At 41.6% G+C, this 21286-nt stretch overlaps 1 protein-coding gene across 1 annotated transcript in view; it reads left to right on the top strand.

The window, feature by feature from the left end:
- The first annotated feature begins 401 nt into the window (after positions 1-401).
- Positions 402-21286, top strand: part of LOC124595678 (gamma-interferon-inducible lysosomal thiol reductase-like) — a 105060-nt gene continuing 84175 nt past the window's right edge. Inside the window, exon 1 of the mRNA XM_047134537.1 lies at positions 402-589. Coding sequence (XP_046990493.1) covers positions 488-589 — 102 coding nt within the window. The 5' untranslated portion in view covers positions 402-487. The remainder of the gene's footprint in view (positions 590-21286) is intronic.

The following is a 21286-nucleotide window of genomic DNA, read 5'->3' on the forward strand; positions in this document are numbered from 1 at the left end:
AGTGTTTCAAAAAATCCACAGAATTGGGGCCTGCGTGAGACGTCCAAGGAAGAGTGTCATGTTTGGCAATGCGTGTTTGCTGCTGGCTTTTTACTTTTGACGCTGCCTAATGGTATAGTAATTTTAAGCACTTGATGATAGAATTACTTAGGTCCTGAAACAGCTTGTGGTAAATATATCGCACTCTCGACTATTGGTACATAGCATTCTCGGTACGGAAACGTTCGCTACAATAAGTATTTTAGTAGCTGGGAAGTGCACTAAGGCTTAGCAATGTGGTGACATTGACAAAGCATTGTGGGTGACCTCGTCCTGGGCTATCTTATCACAGAGCGGAGCGTTGGGCAGTCGTCTAATGAGCAGGTAGAGGCAGGTGAGTGTCTGTAAGTGTGTGTCTACACGTGGGCAGTCTGCCGTCGTGGTGCTGGAAGCCTGGCACTCACGTACGAGCGGCAGACAGTCTGCGAAGGAGCGTGCGAGCGCCAGCATGAGCGGCGCCGTCCTCTTCTTCATCGTCGTCATCGGCTGGGTCGTGCTGCTCTTCATGACGTTCAGTTCAGGTGTTTCCTTCATTCGGATCACCACCTACGTACGTAAGAGAAATTACAAACACCTTGCATGAGAAACAGTAGTTTGGTAGTAGTTTATTTCTAAGATTAACTCTTTCATGGCTATAATTCCTATTTCACATACACTGCCTGGCAAGAAAACTGAAGCACCAAGAAGGGAAAGAGTAACAGAAATAAAATTTCACAGATTCAGGGGGTATCTGATGTTACTTCAGTGATTACTAATTCGAGTGAAATGTAATGATAACGTAGCAGCATGAGCCAGCTTGTCAGTAGTTGCAATCCCTCTGGCCTGGATGCACGTACTGATTCGATTGCATAGGGTCTCATAAAGCGTTTGTATCCACTGCTGAAGCAAGGTGGCCCATAACTGTTGTAAATGGTTCGTGATATTTTGGATACTCGCACTGGAACAGAGCAGACGTCCTAGCTGGTGCGACACATGTTCTATTGGAGACAGAACTGAGAATCTTGCTGGCCGCTGCAGTACCTCAACACAGCACACGCAGTTCATAGAGAAACGGGCCATGTGTTGACGTGCATTGTCCTGTTGAAAAAGGCACCAACGCTTTGTTGCATGAGAGGTAACATTTGAGGGGTCAGGATGTCAGTGACGCACTGTTGTGCCATCAACGTTCCCTCAGGCACTACCGGCCGTGACCTGACGTCATATCAGATGCCTGCCCCCCCCCCCCCCTGCCCCCCACCCCACCACCACGACGCCAGGGATAACACCGCTGTGCCTCTCCAAAACATTGAAAGAATGGGACCTGTCTTCATGTCGCTACCATACTTGCAGACAATGCTCATCCAGCTGAGCAGATCTTCGGTTCAACGCTGAACACAGTGCGACGCTGTTGATGAGCACTCCATGCTTCCCAGTCACGGCACTATTCCAAAAGCAGTCGTCGTGACCTTGACGGCAGTCTACGCATGGTACAATAATTACCTATTCCATCCAGCTACTACTAGTCTCCTGCCATTGGTGTAGAATGACACATAATGTGTCAGAGAGCCTATCACTTGTTCTCTGATGGCAGGTGCAGATGTGAATGCAGAGATGCCACCGCGTGGTGGTGAGTCGTGGTAGATTGGAATGCCAGCGCTCACGTTCCCATTCAGACCAACATCGGGCCACTGTCACATCCGAATGGCTCACTAATCTGGATCTTGCACTATTACATCAGCCGGCCGAATGGAGATCCCCTGTGACGCCCCTTTCAAACTCTCAGGTTGTATATGCGAGAACGCTACATCTCCGTTTCCTCCACAGTGACCACTCAGCATCTGACGCTATTCACGCCCACTCACATACCCTACCATGCGTAGTAACAACACTGGATGCGAACAGCATTAATGCACTCCGGTGACCATTGTACCTGTCACAGAGCACTGCATCTCTAATGGTTCCCGCCACGTAACCACCAACGTTGTGTACGTATACGAAGTTACATCGACATCCGACATTATCTTCCGGGTGCTTTTTTCAAAGAAGTTCTTCGTAACGACACTGTAAATGTAGTGTGCAGACAGGCAACAGTATGCTCACCTTTTACAATTCTGCCAACCCTTGAAAGATGCAAAATAACCTCCACTGCCCTTGATCTACGATTGTCAAAAGACGTCTGTACTCTTCACCAACATCAGCCATGTAAATAAACAGTTCTCCACCTGAAGATGGTGTGAACCATCGAAACGCGTAGTGGCAAAATAAACAAGTGACTGAGGCAGAAACTCCTTTATTTGTATTGGAGTCGTAGTGAGAGATTGTCTGGACTATGAGGTTACTCGCAGAGTTACTATTGGATATCACAGACTCAAGCTCAATGTTATTGGGATTCTAATTTTGTTCGTAATTATCCGAATTGCAACACAAATCCATTTTGTGATGAGATGATTTTCTACGTAGGGACTGATAATTTTATTTGGGACTATTATGACGACAGGTGGGCAGAGACAGCCACTACTTAGAGTAAATGTTCAACGAATGACCACTGGGATTAACTTTGGGGGAAAGAGTCATCGTAGTTAGAGGCCAACTACTGAGAAGGTCTAGCTTTGTGACATCATTGATTAAGGTTAGGGCATAAAATGCCTTTGGTGACTTAGTGATGTCTTTTTCTTTTTTTTTAATTGAAAATAATTAAACTTTTGTTTAGCTGCATACCGTTGACTGTAACTATGAAGAATCAATAAACCGCTGCAAAGGCGGATGTGTCAAAACTGAATTCCTGTTAAGACATTCATTTGGTAGTTGCGCAGTAAGTGAGAGAAGGAAATTGCGTCGACAGTATTACAATTAGAGAAAGTACAAGTAAAGAGAATACGACAATATTTTAGGTATAAATAAAGAAGCTGTAGCTAGAGTGAAAAGTGAGGATATTAAAGACAACAATCACAAGTTAGTAATCATGAACTTGGTATGACTTTTGTGGAGAATAAAATTTAGTAGCGGAAAAAAGGAGGCAGAGTAGCTACAATTTACAGCTCTATCAAAGACCATTAATTGTGGAGAAACTTTTTACAATATAAACATCACTTTATTAGCGAGAAGTGCAGTACCTTGTAAAAATTCATATAGATACTGACATTATTTTGACAACTGGTATAATATCGCTGATAGTTGTCAGCAGTGGTCTATGATCAAACGTAACTTTATAAATGAGACAACAGAACAAAGCTTGTGCACACATTTCGCAGCGTAAAATTTTTAAAGAACTCGAAAGTAAATATTGATGAAACGGTTTTGCAAGATCCTCTGAGACCTGAATGATGAATTAGGGTAAGATAAAGGTTTGCTTCTTTGAAATTTACTGTGAGGAATATACGGAACTACTGTCGACTGTTAAGTTGTGTTTTTTCGTCCAGTAAAATAACAATATTTTACCTTGATTGATTATCCTAATTTATCATTTATAAGTCCATATGTGTCAAATTTAGAAAAAAAGATGTTATAGAAGCCACTGTCTGTATAATTCATGTTGGAATGACATACTGAACTATACGTCTTGCTAGTGTAGATGACTTTGTGGTATCTTAAAATAAATAAAAATAAAAAAACAAAAATAAATAAAATATAGTAATTCCGCAAAAACTAATCCCACCCACCAGTATCATAATAAGGATTTTTTCCCCTGACGAGTAAATGATGAGTAACTTCAGTGCTGTTTCCGAACCTTTCACCTTAGAAAGAACTAATTCTTTGTGGCCAGATTACGTTTAATGACTGTGCTCTAGTCACGTTTTCTATCGTTTGTAATGAATTGTTATCTGACTTGCAATATTACTAGCGTTTACATCAATGTAACCTGTGGGCTGTCAGTAACATGCACCTACCAGTTGCATACTGGAAGGGAAGTAATAATGCCTATCTGCCTAATCCGCACTGATGTCTAGTGAAACATCGAACGAACGCTTGGTGAGTGATGATTGATATCATTAACTGATCTTAATCTGTGCAAGTCGTCCTAATCAGATTCAGATTCTCAAGTGATTTCAGTTAGTTAGGTAACTCTTTAACCTTTGGGTTTGGTACCGATCCGAATACATACGTTGCTGACTTGATACAAAAGTCGTCCTGTACATCTAACCAGGTTTGGGTTCTCAAGTGATGTCAGTTAGTTAACCCATAAACCTTTGGTATTGGTACCGATCGGAGTACATAAGTTGTTCACTTGATATAATAGTCACGACTTACTCAGTGAATTGGTTGGCTGACGAACCGTGGGTCACCCGTCAGTTAGTGTCACCCACCCTGGCACAGTACTACTGGCAGGCGTTGACCTGTTAGCTTCATGGTGTGCCGTGTTCATCGCAAAGCTCAGCCATGTTATCGATCGGGCCCACTGAGACTGTGCGCTGGAATGGAACATAATCAATGTTGACTCCAAGTTATTATTCACGCATTCTGCAAATGACGGCTGTGGATGATATGGTATCTTAGTTTAATGGCGGATGGCACTGCCGAAGCAGAAGTTCTGGAATGTCCTGGATAAAGTGGTGGGGACGTACTAGAAGCAGCAAACACTGAGAAAACACGTGATAAATGGTGGATAGTAATCTTCGTAGTACCTGATATATTGGAAACTAGCCACATGAATGTAGATAACACAGGCCGGCCGGAGTGGCCGAGCGGTTCTAGGCGCTACAGTCTGGAACCGCGCCACCGCTACGGTCGCAGGTTCGAATCCTGTCTCGGGCATGGATGTGTGTGATGTCCTTAGGTTAGTTAGGTTTAAGTAGTTCTAATTTCTAGGGGACTGACGACCTCAGAAATTAAGTCCCGTAGTGCTCAGAGCCATGTGAACCATTTTTTTTAATAACATATCAAAAACAACCCAAAGTGCCTGTTCTCTTTGTTATTACGCAGAAGAGGGCCTAAGTAAGCAATTAAGATCTTTTCCGTGATGTGTGCTCTGACCAGTCCGAATTTACTTCCACCCTCTTACAAGGGTACTCCTCATCGCCCCATTGTCGACGTACCGCTCTTCTCTAAGGGTGGGTGCCGTGGACGACACCCAAAGGTGCCCTCCCTGCTATGAAATGAAAAGGCACACCAGACCATCACTCCTGGGTGTTGGGCCGTATGGCGGGGGAGAGTCACGTTGATATCTCACAGCAGTCCGGGACATCTCCAGACACGTGTTCCGCCTGAAATCTCACTGACTAGAGTCTAATTGTCTTCAATGATGAGTCACGCTTCGAACAGCACCGATGACCAGCGAAGATGTGTCTGGAGCCGTCCTGGATACCAACCTGACTGGCGTCTCCCATACGGCCAGACAGGCAGGAGTGATGGTCTGGAGTACTGAATTTTTTTTCATAGCAGGATCCCTTTGGTTACCACCCGTGGCAACCTTGCATCACAGCGTATGTCGACGATATTCTACCCTCCAGTTAGTTTTCCTCCATGCCAAGCCGTCCTGGGCTTACATTTCAGCAAGATAGTGCCCACCCACACACAGCGAGAGTTTCTACTGCTTGTCTTCGAGGTTGCCAATTCCTATCTTGGCCAGCTAGGTCGCCGTATATCTCCCCAACTGAGAACGTTTGGAGCATAATGGGCTCGGCCCTCTAGCCGTCTGCGGATTTTGACGATCTAACGCGCCATTTGGACAGAATTTGGCACTATATCGTTCAGGAGGATATTCAGCAACTCTGTCAGTCAATGCCAAGCCGTATAACTGCCTGCATAAAGGCCAGAGGTGGGCCAACACGTTATTAACTTGCTCTATTTGTGAAGCTTTTTCTATCGAATAAATCATGCAGTTTTTTCTGGAATTGTAATCATTTGTTTCTCTGTAGATGTACATCAAATCTACACATTTCAGTCCCATGCTGATAATTTCTTCGTGGTGCGGAGTTTTATTTTTTTGTCAGAGCTGTGTATTTGTCACATCAGCTTCAGAGATCTCTAAACACAGTGCCGTTACTGTTACGTGTTCATTTGCAGTACACTGGGCTAATTTCTCAGAAACACCATGGGTACGATAAACGTAGCTGTTTACAAGTCCATGCCGACATCGCTCGGACAAATGTCCTATCAACAACCTTTCCTGACAGTAGCTCGAAGATAACCTTCGTGATTTTTCTTCTGAATTTCAAATGGTTCAAATGGCTCTGAGCATTATGGGACTTAACATCTCAGGTCATCAGTCCCCTAGAACTTAGAACTACTTAAACCTAACTAACTTAAGAACATCACACACATCCATGCCCGAGGCAGGATTCGAACCTGCGGCCGCAGCAGCAGCGCGGTTCGGGACTGAAGCGCCTAGAACCGCTCGGCCACCGTGGCCGGCTCTTCTGAATTTCGCGACGGCGGAGGGCATTTAACACACCCATGTCCAAAAACCCAAAAAACCACACCCAAAATTTTCAACTTCTGTGTGAACCACTTTTTCATTGGAATCTATCGCTAAGCTAGAAACACTCAGCAACACTGACACAACCTACTGCACAACTGCTGCAACACTCTGCCTATTCAGACTTTCATCAGTCTGCTCAGGGACCTCAGCCCCATCACAACATACGGTAACCTAACAACTTAGTAAATACATTTCTAATGCAAGTTCCTTATTTTATCCCGCTAGTGGTGAATGACACATTTTTGCTTGGGGTGCGTACTTCGTACATCTCAGTCTTGAATCCGGTTGACTGAATGATTCTCTTGAAACGCTTTCACTCGGCTGAACATGCTTCCTCGCAATAACACTGTACTAGCCTGCACACTATCAACAAGGTCGCTCCAACAGTAACAGGCACCACTCACCTTGCCTACGGTTTCCTCGTTGATAACAAGGCTGCCGCCCAGCACTCCGCGCATGCGCTGTCCTAGTTGCTCAATGCAGGTTTCAAGTCTTTCACCGCGTATAGTGAGCTCATAACAAGCAAATCCTTGTTCAAATCAAGATAACCACATAACATTGCTTATTTCTGTGACACATCCTGGTATTGACCTGCAATCAGTACAACCATGGACCAATCAGTACACAAATTATTTACACATCCTAACTTAGCCCTACCACCGCATGGGATCAGAACCTTACCACTCTCTCGTAATTATGCTCTGCTACCATTGCTGTGGCAGGGAGCGGACAAGCAGTGGTGACGTGTTGGGCTGAAATTAAATGGTTCATTTTGACATAGATATTTACACACTTATTTTCAAAACGCAATAAAGAAATTATGAAAACTGGTCAGATGATAGCTTTAAACATATGCCTAAAACAATTAAAGACTCTGTTCAAACCACTGACCGGAAAATTCAAGTTATTTTCTTTACAAAGTAAAACATCGACACTCTATTATGAAGTAAGTTAAGTTTTAAGAAAGTAAATTAAAAATGTAAATTTAATGTGGCCAGTCACAAAGTGGAACCAAAGACCACAACACGGAAAAGTAATGAAGCATAAAAAATATTTTTCGGACAGCTGTTAACAGCGTTGATATACATGGACCACTTGCAACCTGCGTCCTCATTATTTGCTGGATTATTCCAGCCTCTGTCTTCCTCTACAATTTTTATCTCTAAAACTCACTCTAGTTTCGTGGAAGTTATTTTCGGATGTCGTAACTGATGTCCTACAGTCCTGTCCCTTCTTCTTGTCTGTGTTTCCCACATATTCATTTCCTTCTCGTTCCTTACTTTATCAGTCTTCCCAATTTTCAACATTCGTCTGTAGAACCACGTCTCAAATGCTTTGAATCTCTTCTTTTCCGGTTTTCCCATTGTCCATGTTCCGCTACCATTCAAAGCTACGCTCCAAATGTACTTTGTCAGAAACTTTTTCCTCAAATTGAGATATATTTTCGATAATAGTGCACTTGTCTTGGCCAGGAATGCCATTTTTACAAGTGCTTGTTTACTTTTTATGTCCTACTTGCTCTGTGCACCATTGGTTATTCTGATGCCGAGGTAGTAGAATTCCTGAACTTCATCAACTTTCTGATCACCAAACCTAATGTTTACTTTCTCACTGTTCCAATTTCTGCTACTTACCATCACTTTTGCCTTTCTTCGATTTACATTCACTTCATATTTTGTACTCATTGGATTTCTGCTACTTGTTATCACTTTCGCCTTTCTTCTATTTACATTCACTTCATATTTTGTACTCATTGGACTATTCATTCCATTCAGCATATCCTGTAACTCTTTTTCCTTTTCACTGAGGCTAGCAATGTTATCAGCGAATGCTTTCATTGATGTCCTTTCACAATGAATTTTAATTTCACTCTTGAAACTTTCTATTACTTCCGTCAGTGCTTCTCCGATGTATAAAGTAGGACTATAGGGGTGAAAGACTACATATCTGTCTTACACTCTTATTTCTCCCTTTGGTTCTTGCAAATATTGTATTTTACTCCTCTTTTCGTACAGCTTACCCTGTTTTTCTCACAGTTCCGAACATCTTGCTCCATTTAACTTTCCAGGTCGATAAACCCTATGAACGTGATTCGATTTTTTTCTTTAGTCTTGCTTCCATTATCAACCGCAACGTCAGAATTGCCCCTATGGTTTTTTTTTTTGTCTTTACCTTTCCTAAAGAGAAACTGATCGTCTTCTAACACATCCTAAATTATCTTTCCCATTCTTCTGTATATTATTCCCGTCAGCAACTTGAATGCTGTCTTTCAGTATATTTACCCATTACTGGTTTCGACCATGGATCGTCTTCGTAGTGGAATAATGTCCGTTGCGGTATGTATGGCATGTGTAATTGTTGCAATAGATGTTTAGATGTTTCTCCACTGTGAAGATGGAGCATGACCGAAACCGGTAGTGAATAAATGTATTTTAAGACAGCACAGTGTGCATCATGCATTTTTCTAAGTAATGAAGCATCAGTGGGATCAGAAATTCAATTAAAACTCAAATATGTTTGAATGAAACCAATTTTAGTTAACTTTAACTGTAGTTGCGTGAAATTTCTAGATTTTACCAGTTTTGATAAAAGCCCGAACAAGCAATATCACAAGAACGTGCTGTTCAACTGTAACAAATTTTAAATTTCCAGAGTAACACGCAGTAACTTATACAGCCTGTAACAAATGTGTGCTTCCCGAACCCTATTCTTAATGCTTAAAGATAATATCAAGACTCAAGCTCGCAGCAGACAGAAAATAGTTACTGACCAGAATTACGTAATTATAAGTGAGACAATTCGGCAGAGAGTAAATGAAGTTACAACAAATCACTCAGTTTACGCAGATGGTGTCATATTCTGCCATCAGTAGTACGAGAATCAATCTCAGTCAAAGTAACCACTATCATTTGAGTCTTCTACTTGCTATAGTTCAGGCTGAATTTGCAAACCTTTGCACAGAACAAACTCCAGTAACATAAATCGATTACTACAAGCAGCTAACCGTACACAAAAACGCCCAAGGTAGTTTAAAACGGAATCTTCAATTATCTGTAGTTCTGCATTTACAACAGTTCAGTTTATACTAGATGACCAAATAACATGCCCGGCAGTCGGGTCACTGTAAATTTAAGCACTACTGAGAATACTGCAAGTTTCTTAAGTATTTAACCAGGGAACTAAGAACTAGTCTATCGTCACAGAACGATTCCTCGCCACTTTTTGGTAGATCCGAATATTGCAGAAGACGGTTAGAATGTTACAGTTTGATTTGACAGTGACTATAGCAACATTGTGGCGACAGACTACCGCAGCCATGAAGTATAACCTCGACTCCCTCGTTTACGGCCGGCCGCGGTGGTCTAGCGGTTCTAGGCGCTCAGTCCGGAACCTCGCGACTGCTACGGTCGCAGGTTTGAATCCTGCTTCGGGCATGGATGTGTGTGATGTCCTTAGGTTAGTTAAGTTTAAGTAGTTCTAAGTTCTAGGGGACTGATGACCACAGATGTTAAGTCCCATAGTGCTCAGAGCCATTTGAACCATTTGAACCGTCGTTTACCCTATCACAATGTGCCACAGCACTGGCAAGAATTCAGCTCTGATGTACATTTCAGCAGGATGACTGGTCCGCACAAATGCACCTCACTGCACTGACAGGACACCACCAAGATACACCCCCTACTTTCACGAATGGAGACTGCCCCCGCTATCACAACAACTTACACCCACGGGCACCGCCCTTTATTTGACACACACACGGCGGCCGACAGTAAAAGCACCTGTACGTGAATAAGTGTCAAAAAATAGATTTTTTAAATTCTGCCTCAAAAAATTCTCTGTAGTTTTCTGAACAAGAAAAAGTACACTTCGACGAAATTGCACTGAAAAACCTCCAAAATCAGACGAATTTAAAAGTGTCATCACACATGACGACGCACCCCATGTCGGCAGACAGCTGTGTCAAAAAAGAATTCTCTTGTCGCTTGTTTCTTTCTTTACATCTTTTCAGTCTCTAATGTCTTACTGACACAAGATTATTAGCGAAGTAATTAGATGGCGGGACACATAACCCAAATAGAGTTTTAGCAACTGTATATGGAAGTGGATACCAAATCTGTTCTGGTTGGAATAATATACTTTGAAAACAGGTGAGCTGAATGCTGTGCTGTGTTTCATTTATGGTCCAGCGTCAAGGCTTCAGGTTTTGAAACTGGTGGGAGTGCCCGGTGGACTAAATAAGGCAAAGAACTTTAATTACCACTGACCGCAGAAAACTCTCTGAAGCAGAGAAATTAGTGTTGGAACCCACCAGAGAAGCAAAAAGAAGAAGAAAAACTCTGAAGCATAAAAGCGAGGGAGGATAGCACCAGAAACGAGATGAATATGGACGTGGGATGGACTAGTGTTAGGGAGGGTTGGTAGAGAAACTTTAGCTTGAATTTCCCGGGAGTTAACTTTTTCTGATTTCCTGGTGCACACTAGTTAAAATTTTGTATACTGTCTTAAAACAAACTTAAATAAAAAGTAAATTTGGAAATTAAAGACAATTTTAAAGAAAAGTAAAGTATCGAAGTCCTGTTAATAGTTATTTATATTTTTTAACCATGATTTATAAGAGCAAAGTCTTTATAAAAGTCTATTTTAAACATTTTCGTGTAAAGAACGTCCATAAAACCAAGTTAATACTTTGTTGCTATTTCGCGGTATGTGTACCCATACTACACATAAATAATTCTTCTTATTGTTGTAGTCTTCAGTCCAAAGACTGGATTTGGTGCAGCTCTATATGCTACTGTATTGTGTGCCAGCCTCTTCATCTTTGAATAACCACTGCAATCTACATCCTTCTGAATCTGCTTACTGTATTCATCTCTTTGTCTCCATTTACGATTTTTAACCCCCCACACATCTCTACAATACAGAACTGATGATCCCTTGATGTATTAGAGTGTGTCCTATCAACCGATCTCTTAGTCAAGCTGTACCACGAATTTCTTTTCTCCCCAATCCTACTCAGTACCTCCTCATTAATTACGTGATATACCCATCTAATCTTCAGCATTCTTCTGTAACACCATATTTCAGAAGCTTTCATTGTCTTCTCGTCGAAACTGTTCATCGTCTATGTTTCACTTCCATACGTGGCTACACTCCAGACAAATACCTCCAGAAAAGGCTTCCTAACAGTCAAGTCTATATTCGATGTTAACACTTTTTACTTCTTCATAATCGCTTGTCTTGGCCACTGCCAGTCTACATTTTATATCCGCTCTACTTCAGCCATCGTCAGTTACTTTGCTGCCCAAATACCGAAACCTCCGCACTTTGGCCTATCGGGGATAGGCTGCAACCTTGTCTCACTCCCTCCTCAACCACTGCTTGCCTTTCATGCCCCACAACTCTCATGGCTGCCGTCTGGTTTGTCCACAAGTTGTAAATAGCCTTTCGCTTCCTATTTTTTACCCCATATCTTCAGAATTTGAAGGAGAGTATTCCAGTGAACATTGTCAAAAGCTTTATCTAAGTCTACAAATACTATAAACGTAGGTTTTCCTTTCCTTAATCTATCTATCCGTCTAAAAGTAGGCAGGTAAAACACAGTAAGGTAGTTGTAGAAACGATTGGTATTGTAAATTGTCGTAGCTGTGTTGGGAAAGAACCAGAGCTCCAAGCCGTAATAGAAAGCACTGAAGCTCAAATAGTTGTAGGTACAGAGAGCTGGCAAAAGACGGAAATAAGGTCAGCCGAAATTTTTTCAAAAGCTCTAACAGTGTTCAGAAAGGATAGATTACATACATTTGGTGGTGGAGTATTTATTGCTGACAGTGGTAGTTTGCCTTGCAGCGAAATTGAAGTAGATAGTTCGTGTGAAATAGCATGGGCAGAGGTTATACCTGACAATCGGACTAAACTATTAATTGGATCATTTTACAGACCCCCCGACTCAGAAGAGACAGTTGCTGAACAGTCCAAAGAAAACTTGAGTCTCATTTCAAATAAGTAACCAGCTCTTACAATTATAGTCGGTGGTGACTTCAATCTACCCTCGATCTGCTGGAAAAACTGTACGTTTACAGCCGGCGGCAGGCATAAAACGTCATCCGAAATTGTACTGAATGCTTTCTCAGAAAATTATTTTGAACAATTGGTTCATGAGCCCACTCGAAGCGTAAATGGTTGCGAAAGCATACTTGACCCTTTAGCAACAAATAATTCTGGACAAATAGTGAGTATTGTGACAAATACAAGGATTAGCTAGACTGAATACCGTAACATCTATAACCATCAAAAAGAAACACAACGTATACCTATTTACAAAAGCTGATAAAAATGTTCTTAACGCCTTTTTAAAAGACAGTCTTTGTGGTGTCACCGCCAGACACCACACTTGCTAGGTGGTAGCCTTTAAATCGGTCGCGGTCCATTAGTATACGTCGGACCCGCGTGTCGCCACTGTCAGTGATAGCAGACCGAGCGCCACCACACGGCAGGTCTAGAGAGACGTACTGGCACTCTCCCCAGTTGTACAGCCGACGTTCATAGCAATGGTTCACTGACAAATACGCTCTCATTTGCCGTGACGATAGTTGGCACAGCCTTCAGCTACATTTGCTACGACCTAGCAAGGTGCCGTATTCAATTGATATTTATTATATGAAGCATGTATCATCAAGAGCGATGTTCTACAATTGTGGATTAAAGTTAAGTATTATATCAACTACTTACTTTATTTGCAATTCTCAAGATATTGTCCTGTTCCAGACTTCACACCAGTCAGCGTGTAATTAAACGTGTGCATTTCGGCCTCCTCTACAAAACAGTGTTGGCTCTTCTGCCAACACTACAGTCTTCACTTCTTCCGATCTGACCATGTAAGTGTAGAAAAGTTGTGGAATGTTTTCAAAGAGATAATATCGACAGCAATTGAGAGAAATATGCCACATAAATTAATAAGTGATGGTACTGATCCTCCATGGTACACAAAACGGGTCGGATCGTTGTTGCAGAAGCAACTAAGAAAGCATGCCAAATTTAAAAGAGCGCAAATTCCTCAAGATTGGCAAAGTTTTACAGAAGTTCGAAATATAGTGCGTACTTCAATGCGAGATGCTTTTAATAATTTCCACAACGAAATTCTGTCTCGAAATCTGGCAGAAAACCCAAAGAGATCCTGGTCATACATAAAGCACACCAGTAGCAAGACGCAATCAATACCTTCACTGCGCGATAACAACGGTGAAGTCACTGATGACAGTGCCACTAAAGCAGAGGTATTGAACACGGTTTTCCGAAAGTCCTTCACCAAGTAAGGCGAAGTAAATGTTCCTGAATTCCAATCAAGAACAACTGCCAGGATGAGAAACATAGAAGTAGATAACCTCGGTGTAACAAAGCAGCTTAAATCATTTAATAAAGTAGCTCCATATTTAACAATTATATACAACCACTCGCCCACAGAAAGATCCGTACCTAAAGACTGGAAAATTGCTCAAGTCGCACCAATACCCAAAAAGGGAAGTAGGAATAATCTGCTGAATTACAGGCCTATATTACTAACATCGATTTGCAGTGGGTTTTGGAACATATACTGTATTCGAACACTATGAAGTACCTCGAAGAAAACGATTTCTTGACACATAGCACGAATTCAGAAAATATCGTTCTTGTGAAACACCACTAGCTCTTTATACTCATGGAGTAATGAGTGCTATCGACAGCGGATGTCAGATTGATTCCATATTTTTAGATTTCCAGAAAGCTTTCGACACCGTTCCTCACAAGTGTCTTCTAACCAAACTGCGTGCCTACGGAATATCGCCTCAGTTGTGCGACTTGTAACGTTCCCTGGCAGCACGCATACAAAGTGAAAGTTAAAGGAACATTTCGATGTATAATGCTCAGTGTAACAAATAATTTATATGTATTTCTGTTAACTGAATTTCAAAAGGACACTTAATTTTGTGAGGGAAAGTATACTTACGAATTTTGCTATTATAAATGATTATTCAAAGAGTGTGAAATACTATCTGTGGTGGAGGATGTGAAAACCGCCACAGAAGAAACGATCTGTAATGAGAAATGACAAAGACTGTAGAAGAATTAGTTAAGATATAAATAGGCAATATATTGTAATAGAATCGCTTGTCTTCTGCACGGACTGAATGGAGAGGAAACTGTGACGTTGTATTAGGCTCTTATGTAGTCTTCATTTGCCACAAGTCGATGATCAATGCCATTTGTAGCTGGGATTGTAAAAGGTGTTCAAATGGTTCAAATGGCTCTGAGCACTATGGGACTTGACTGCTGCGGTCATTAGTCCCCTCGAACTTAGAACTACTTAAACCTAACTAACCTAAGGACATCACAGACATCCATGCCCAAGGCAGGATTCGAACCTGCGACCGTAGTGGTCGCGCGGTTCCAGACTGTAGCGCCTAGAACCGCTCGGCCACTTCGGCCGGCTGTAAAAGGTGTGTAAAGACATTAATTGTTTGTGTTAAAATATATTTATCTAGTAAAATCTGTTTGTAACAATTACTGCGAAGTTCGCACCGGACATTACGCATTTTATTTAAGAAATTTCAGCATTTTATTGGATATCGCTGGCGGTGCGGAGCTGCGCCGCGAGCGAGTAGTTTGCAGCAGTGGCAGATTTACATATACGATCGCAATAACGACCACATCCTAAAAAAGGTACAGGAGAGGTGAACGAAAATAATAAAATGTTTCTTTTCATAGCATTCCAGACGCAGAATAGAAGGAGTTAGTAGATTTTATCTTGTGCATTTACAGGTGGATACAAGCTGCAGCTTTTGTAAATTGTAAATTTCCATTAAAAAAAGTGATAAATTCTGAACATATCGTAAAGTGTCTTGAAAACTGGATAATTTTCAGGAGAGCTTAGCAATATAAAAAAGAAAACATTGTCATATAGTAATGATAGTCTTATGCTTCAAAGCTAGTCGGGGTATATCCAGTTAAACAAAAATCCACTGCAACGTGAAAATGTTTGCTGAGTTCAATGGACAATAATATTTTCATTCTTGCAGAAACAGCTTTAGTACTTGAATAAAAGTAAAACTTGATTAATTATTTTGGAATATTCAAAGAAATTCATAGTTATTAATCTGCAACAGTGTATTTCATACGTAAAGTAATAATCACAGATGAAAAATTAATTGCAACCTTTCATTTATCATGTCCATCTATGTATATGTTAAGTTCAATCTCAACGGTTTCCCAATCAAATGAAAGGCAAAAAGCAAAGAAAATTTAAAACCAGACGGCCAACTCCCGAATAATTAAAACAAACAGAATCGCATTAAAGACTGGATTCGTGATTTCCTGTCAGAAAGGTCACAGTTCGTAGTAATAGACGGAAAGTCATCGAGTAAAACAGAAGTAATATCCGGCTTTCCCCAAGGAAGTGTTATAGGTCCTCTGTTGTTCCTGATCTATATTAACGACATAGGAGACAATCTGAGTATCCGTCTTAGATTGTTTGAAGATGATGCTGTCATTTACCGTCTTGTAAAGTCGTCAGATGATCAAAACAACTTGCAAAATGATTTACATAAGATATCTGTATGGTGCGAAAAGTGACAATTCACCCTGAATAAAGAAAAGTGTGAAGATATTCACATGACTACTAAACGAAAACAGCAAATTTCGATTACGCGGTAAGTCACACGAATCTGAAGGCTGTAAATTCAGCTAAATACTTAGGGATTACAATTACAAATAACCTAAACTGGAACGATCACATAGATAATATTGTGGGTAGAACAAACCAAAGACTACGATTAATTGGCAGAACGCTTAGAATGTGCAACAGGTCTATTAAAGATACTGCTTACACCACGCTTGTCCGCCATATTCTGGAGTATTGCTGTGCAGTGTGGGATCCGCATCAGGCGGCAGTGAAGGATGACATCGAAAAAGTACAAAGAAGGGCAGCTTGTTTTGTATTATCGCGAAATCGGGGAGATAGTGTCACATACGTGATACGTGAATTGGAGTGGCAATCATTAAAACAAAGGCGTTTTTCGTTGCAACGGGAACTTCTCATGAAATTTCAAACACCAGTTTTCTCCTCCGATTGCGAAAACATTCTGTTGGCACCCACCTACATAAGGAGAAATGATCATCACGATAAATTAAGATGAATCAGGGCTCGCACAGAAAAATTTAAGTGCTCGTTTTCCCCGCGTGCCGTTCGAGAGTGGAACGGTAGAGAGACAGCATGAAGGTGGTTAATTGAACCCTCTGCCAGGCACTTTATTGTGAATAGCAGAGTAATCACGTAGATGTAGATGTAGATCTTCCAAGATAAGTCGTATGATCAGTACTGCTTCGCGTGTCCCTACATTTCCCGAAATATAAACGGATCTTCGCCACCTTCTTTTCCATTCTTCTGTAAAGAATGCGCGTTAGTATTTTGCAACCGTGACATATTAAGCTGTTAGTTCGGCAATTTTCACGCCTGTCAGCAATTACTTTCTTTGGAATTTGGAATTATTACCTTCTTCTTTAAGTCTGAACGTATTTCTCCTGTCTCATACAGCTCACATACCAAATGGAAGAGATTCGTCATGACTGGCTCTCCCAAGCCGATCAGTAGTTTTGGCGGAATGTACTTTACTCCAGTGGCCTTGTTTCTAGTTAGGTCATTCAGCGCTCCGTCAAATTCTTCTAGCGGTATCGTCTCTCCCATTTCATCTTCATCTGTGTCCTGTTCTATTTCCACAATATTGTCTTCAATTTTTCTCGCCTGTATAGACCGTCTATATACCCCTTCCGTCTTTCATCTATCCGTTCTTTGCTTAGGACTGATTTTCATCTTATCTCTTGATATTCACACAGGTGCTTCTCTTTTCTCCAATGGTCTCTTTCATTTTCCTGCAGGCGGTATATATATCTTTCTACTAATGAAATATGCTTCTAAATCCTTTAATTTGTGCTCTAGCTATTCCTGATTAGCCATTTTGCACTTCTTGACAATCTCATTTTTTACACTTTTGCATTCCCTTCCGCCTGCTTCATTTGCTGCATTTTTATGTTTTCAACTTTCATCAATTAAATCAATATCTGCTGTCTTATCCAAGGGTTTCTACTAGGACTTGTGTTTTTACCTTAAAGCTATCCACTCGTCTTCTACTGCGTTCCTTTTCTCTGTTCTAGTCAGTCGTTGCAATTGCTCCCTATGAAACTTGTAACAAACTCTGGTTCTTGCAACTTATCCAAGTCCCATCTCCTTAATTTCTTATCTTTTTCTGTTTCTTTGGTTTTAATATGAAGTTCATAAGCAATTAATTGTGGCCAGAATCCACATCTGCCCTTGGAAATGTCTTAATTTAAAATCCGCTTTCATAATCTCTGTCTTACCACTATACATTCAATTTGAAACCTTCCGGTATCACCAGGTCTCTTCCAATTATATAACGTACTTTCATGATTCTTAAACCACGTGCTAGTGATGATACTCTATGCAGAATTCTCGCAGGTGGCTTCCTCTTTCTTTTCTTTCCCACAGCCCATATTCATCTACAATTTTTCTTCTCTTGCTTTTCCTATTTCGAATTCCAGTTTCCCGTCACATATATCTGAATAATTTCTTATGTCTCTTCATACATTTCTTCATTCTCTTCATCGTTGGGATATAAAATTCTAGTATCGTGGTAGGTGTGGCTTTCGTGTGTCTCTTGGATATGATAATGCTTTCACCATGATGTTCATAGTAGCTTAGCGCATTCGTATTTTTCTTACTCATTATTAAACTCACTCCTGCAATACCTCTTTGTGACATTGTATTTATAACACTGTATTCGCCTGACCAGAAGTTCTGTTCCTCCTACCACCGACCTTCACTAACATCGATTTCTCTTTTTAAAATTTCTAAACTACCTGCCTAACATGCTCTATTTAGCTTGGAGCACAAAATACGATTTAGAAAAAAGTGTGAGACGGAAAGCTGCGGTTCATACTTCAAACTTTCCCCAAAAGATCTGTTGAAAGATGCTAAGCATTACATTGGCTTACAACCTTATCCTTTGAACTTCACTATTTAGAAAACTGACAAATTTTTCAAGGTTTCGCCTTTGTGTACACGACCTAGTCCCGTTAACCGCCAGAAGCAGCCCGCCGCCCCACTGGTTAGCCGACTCTCAACAGCCCAATCGATCTCCGGCGTCGCGGCGCGCACGCCTAAACAACACCTCTCTGCCCTCACTACGCTCTGGAGGGAAAACTGCTGGCCACAGTCGATCAAACCAAAGAGGCAGCAAGGCGATGCACTATCGTCAAGGATCACTGGAGGCAAAGACTGCTGACACATTGCTGAACCACCTTGTACAGCACGGCAGAGGATATTTCCCATGGTGCCACTTATGGGAGCTTTTTCCCATTTTATTCGCGTTTGGAGTGAATAGAGTAAAATTTAAATACTCTGTGCGCGTATTAATTAGTTCGATCTTGTCTTCGCGGGCCCCTACCTGAGTGATACGCAGGGAGCCGTAGTACATTCCTAGATCCCTCACCTACTGGTCCTTGGAAGAAAATAAACGGAGGTTCGTGGAACAGATAATGTCTTCCTTCAAGTGTCTTGCTACTTCAGTTTTTTTCAGCATGTCCGTGACTTTCATCCATGGATCAAACAAATCCGTGACCATACGTGCTGCCTGTCTTCTTTACTTTACTTTTTCGTGTCCGGAGATTTGTTTCAAAGCCTTTCAGCTAAATGTCGGGCCCAGTCCAATGTTCCTCTCTTCTCAAGCCATAGTTCGTCAAAGGTACACCTTTTGGGGCAGATGGAGCACTGTAGAAGGTGTTCCATATCCTGAACTTCACCACAGTCGCATTTGTTGTCTCCTTCGTTCTTGAAGCCCCATTTGACTAGGTTTGCTTTAACTGGTGCTACGCCTGTTCTGATGCTGTTCAGTGTTCTCCAAATCTCCCAGCTTGATGTACTGCCGCTGGGTATTTCTCGTGAGGCAGGGTAGTCCTTTGGAGGCTCGTTCAATTCACTAGTGAGAAATCTCTTGCGGGGTTTAAGTCTGCTACGTCCACATGAAGAACCATGCAGCGGGTGGCGCTCGTCGAAAATCTGTTTAAATTTTTCTGTATGTTCGTGCGCAATTCTTCGGGATTCAGGGGATGAGAATCCAGCTGCTTTGTATATTTTCCCAAGTGGAGTGGGTTTCGTGCATCCTGTTGTTAGCCTGCATGTTTCATTAAGGATTGTAGTGACTTTTTTGGCATGTGTGGATCGAGACCATACAGGGCATGCATATTCTGCCATGGAGAAGCAAAGTGCTTGATCAGTTGTTCGTAATACAGTCGGACTAGCTCCCCATTTACTATTTGTCAGTTTTCTTAAAATATTGTTCCTGGCAGCAACTTTTTGGCAGGTTTTTTCACAGTGATATCTGTACGTCAGTGATCTATCCAGCACGACACCGAGGTATGTTGGTTTGTCGGTATGGTCCAGTTTGTTGCCATTCCAGGTGACGTTCAGCTTCCTGTTTGCCTGTTTTGTGCGGAGGTGGAAAGCGTTAACCTGTGTCTTAGATGGATATGATTTGAGGGAGTTCTCTTTATAGTGTTCAGACATTACGTGTAGCGAGCTTTCTAATTTCCCTTCTACTTCCTCGAAGCTATTTCCTTGCGCTGTAATGGCCAGATCATCGGCATACAAGAAATGGGTAGTACGTTCCGGTGTTGGTTGGTCATTGGTGTATAGGTTAAATAGTTGGGGGGCCAGCACACTGCCCTGGGCGAGACCGTTCTCTTGTCGGCGCCATCGGCTTTTTTTCCGTCCGGCATTACATAGAACTGTCTGTTTTGCAGCAGAGATTCAATGATTTTTGTGATCTGGTGATCCTTAAATGTACAGTACAGTTTTTCCATGAGCTTTCTGTGGTTGACGGTGTCGTATGCAGAACTTAAGTCCACGAATGCTACACCTGTTATTTGTTTGTTTTCAAACCCTTTCTCTATGGGTTCTGTGAGTGCTAGGATTTGACTGGTGAATGATTTCCCGGCTCTGAATCCAGCCTGTTGGGGAATGAGCTTTTGATCTGCGATATTTGCTATGCGGTTTAGGATTATTCGTTCGTACAGTTTGTACAGATGGCACAGGAGTGCTATTTGGCGGTAGTTCTTCGGTTGACCTGCGTCTTTCCCATTTTTTAGTAGGCCACTACCTTTGATTTCCTCCTCATCTTTGGGATCTTACACGTTTTCAAGCAATGGTTGAAGAGCTGCAGGATCCGTTGCTTGGCACTAGGTCCGAGCTGTTTGATCTGTTCCACGCATATATCGTCGACTCCCGCTGCTTTCCTGTTTTTCATTGAGTTCATTCCGTGATTAAGATCTTTCATGGTACATGATATTTTGAACATGCTTGACTCTTGACTCTGAATTCTGCTGATTTTTATTTTCTGGCATTTCTTGTTGGGTTTTCCATTTAGTAGGAGCTGATGGGCAATTTGATTGGGTGTTACTGAAGAGCATTGTTTAGCTGTCCCAAAGTCACAATCAAGTTTTTTTATTAAGTTCCAAGCGACTTTGCTACTGTGGGTCATATCCATTCTTTCCAGAGTTTCGACGCATTTCCTTTGTCTTGATTCGCTAATCATTTCCATTAGCGCTTCTCCACATTAGGCTACTTCTTCACTAAAGGGGTCCTGTTCGTAAAGCATTTCGTGCTCCCTCAGGATGTTCTTTGATTCGTCAGAGCGACCTGGGATGAAATGCTCTCTGCAGCCTCGGGGTATGTGTCTTCGAGAAATCTTTTGGAGGGTCTCTACGAAAGTTTGATAATTTTCTGGAATTGGGTGTAGATTTTTTATT

Source organism: Schistocerca americana, chromosome 2, assembly GCF_021461395.2.
Source record: "Schistocerca americana isolate TAMUIC-IGC-003095 chromosome 2, iqSchAmer2.1, whole genome shotgun sequence".
Lineage (NCBI taxonomy): Eukaryota > Metazoa > Arthropoda > Insecta > Orthoptera > Acrididae > Schistocerca > Schistocerca americana.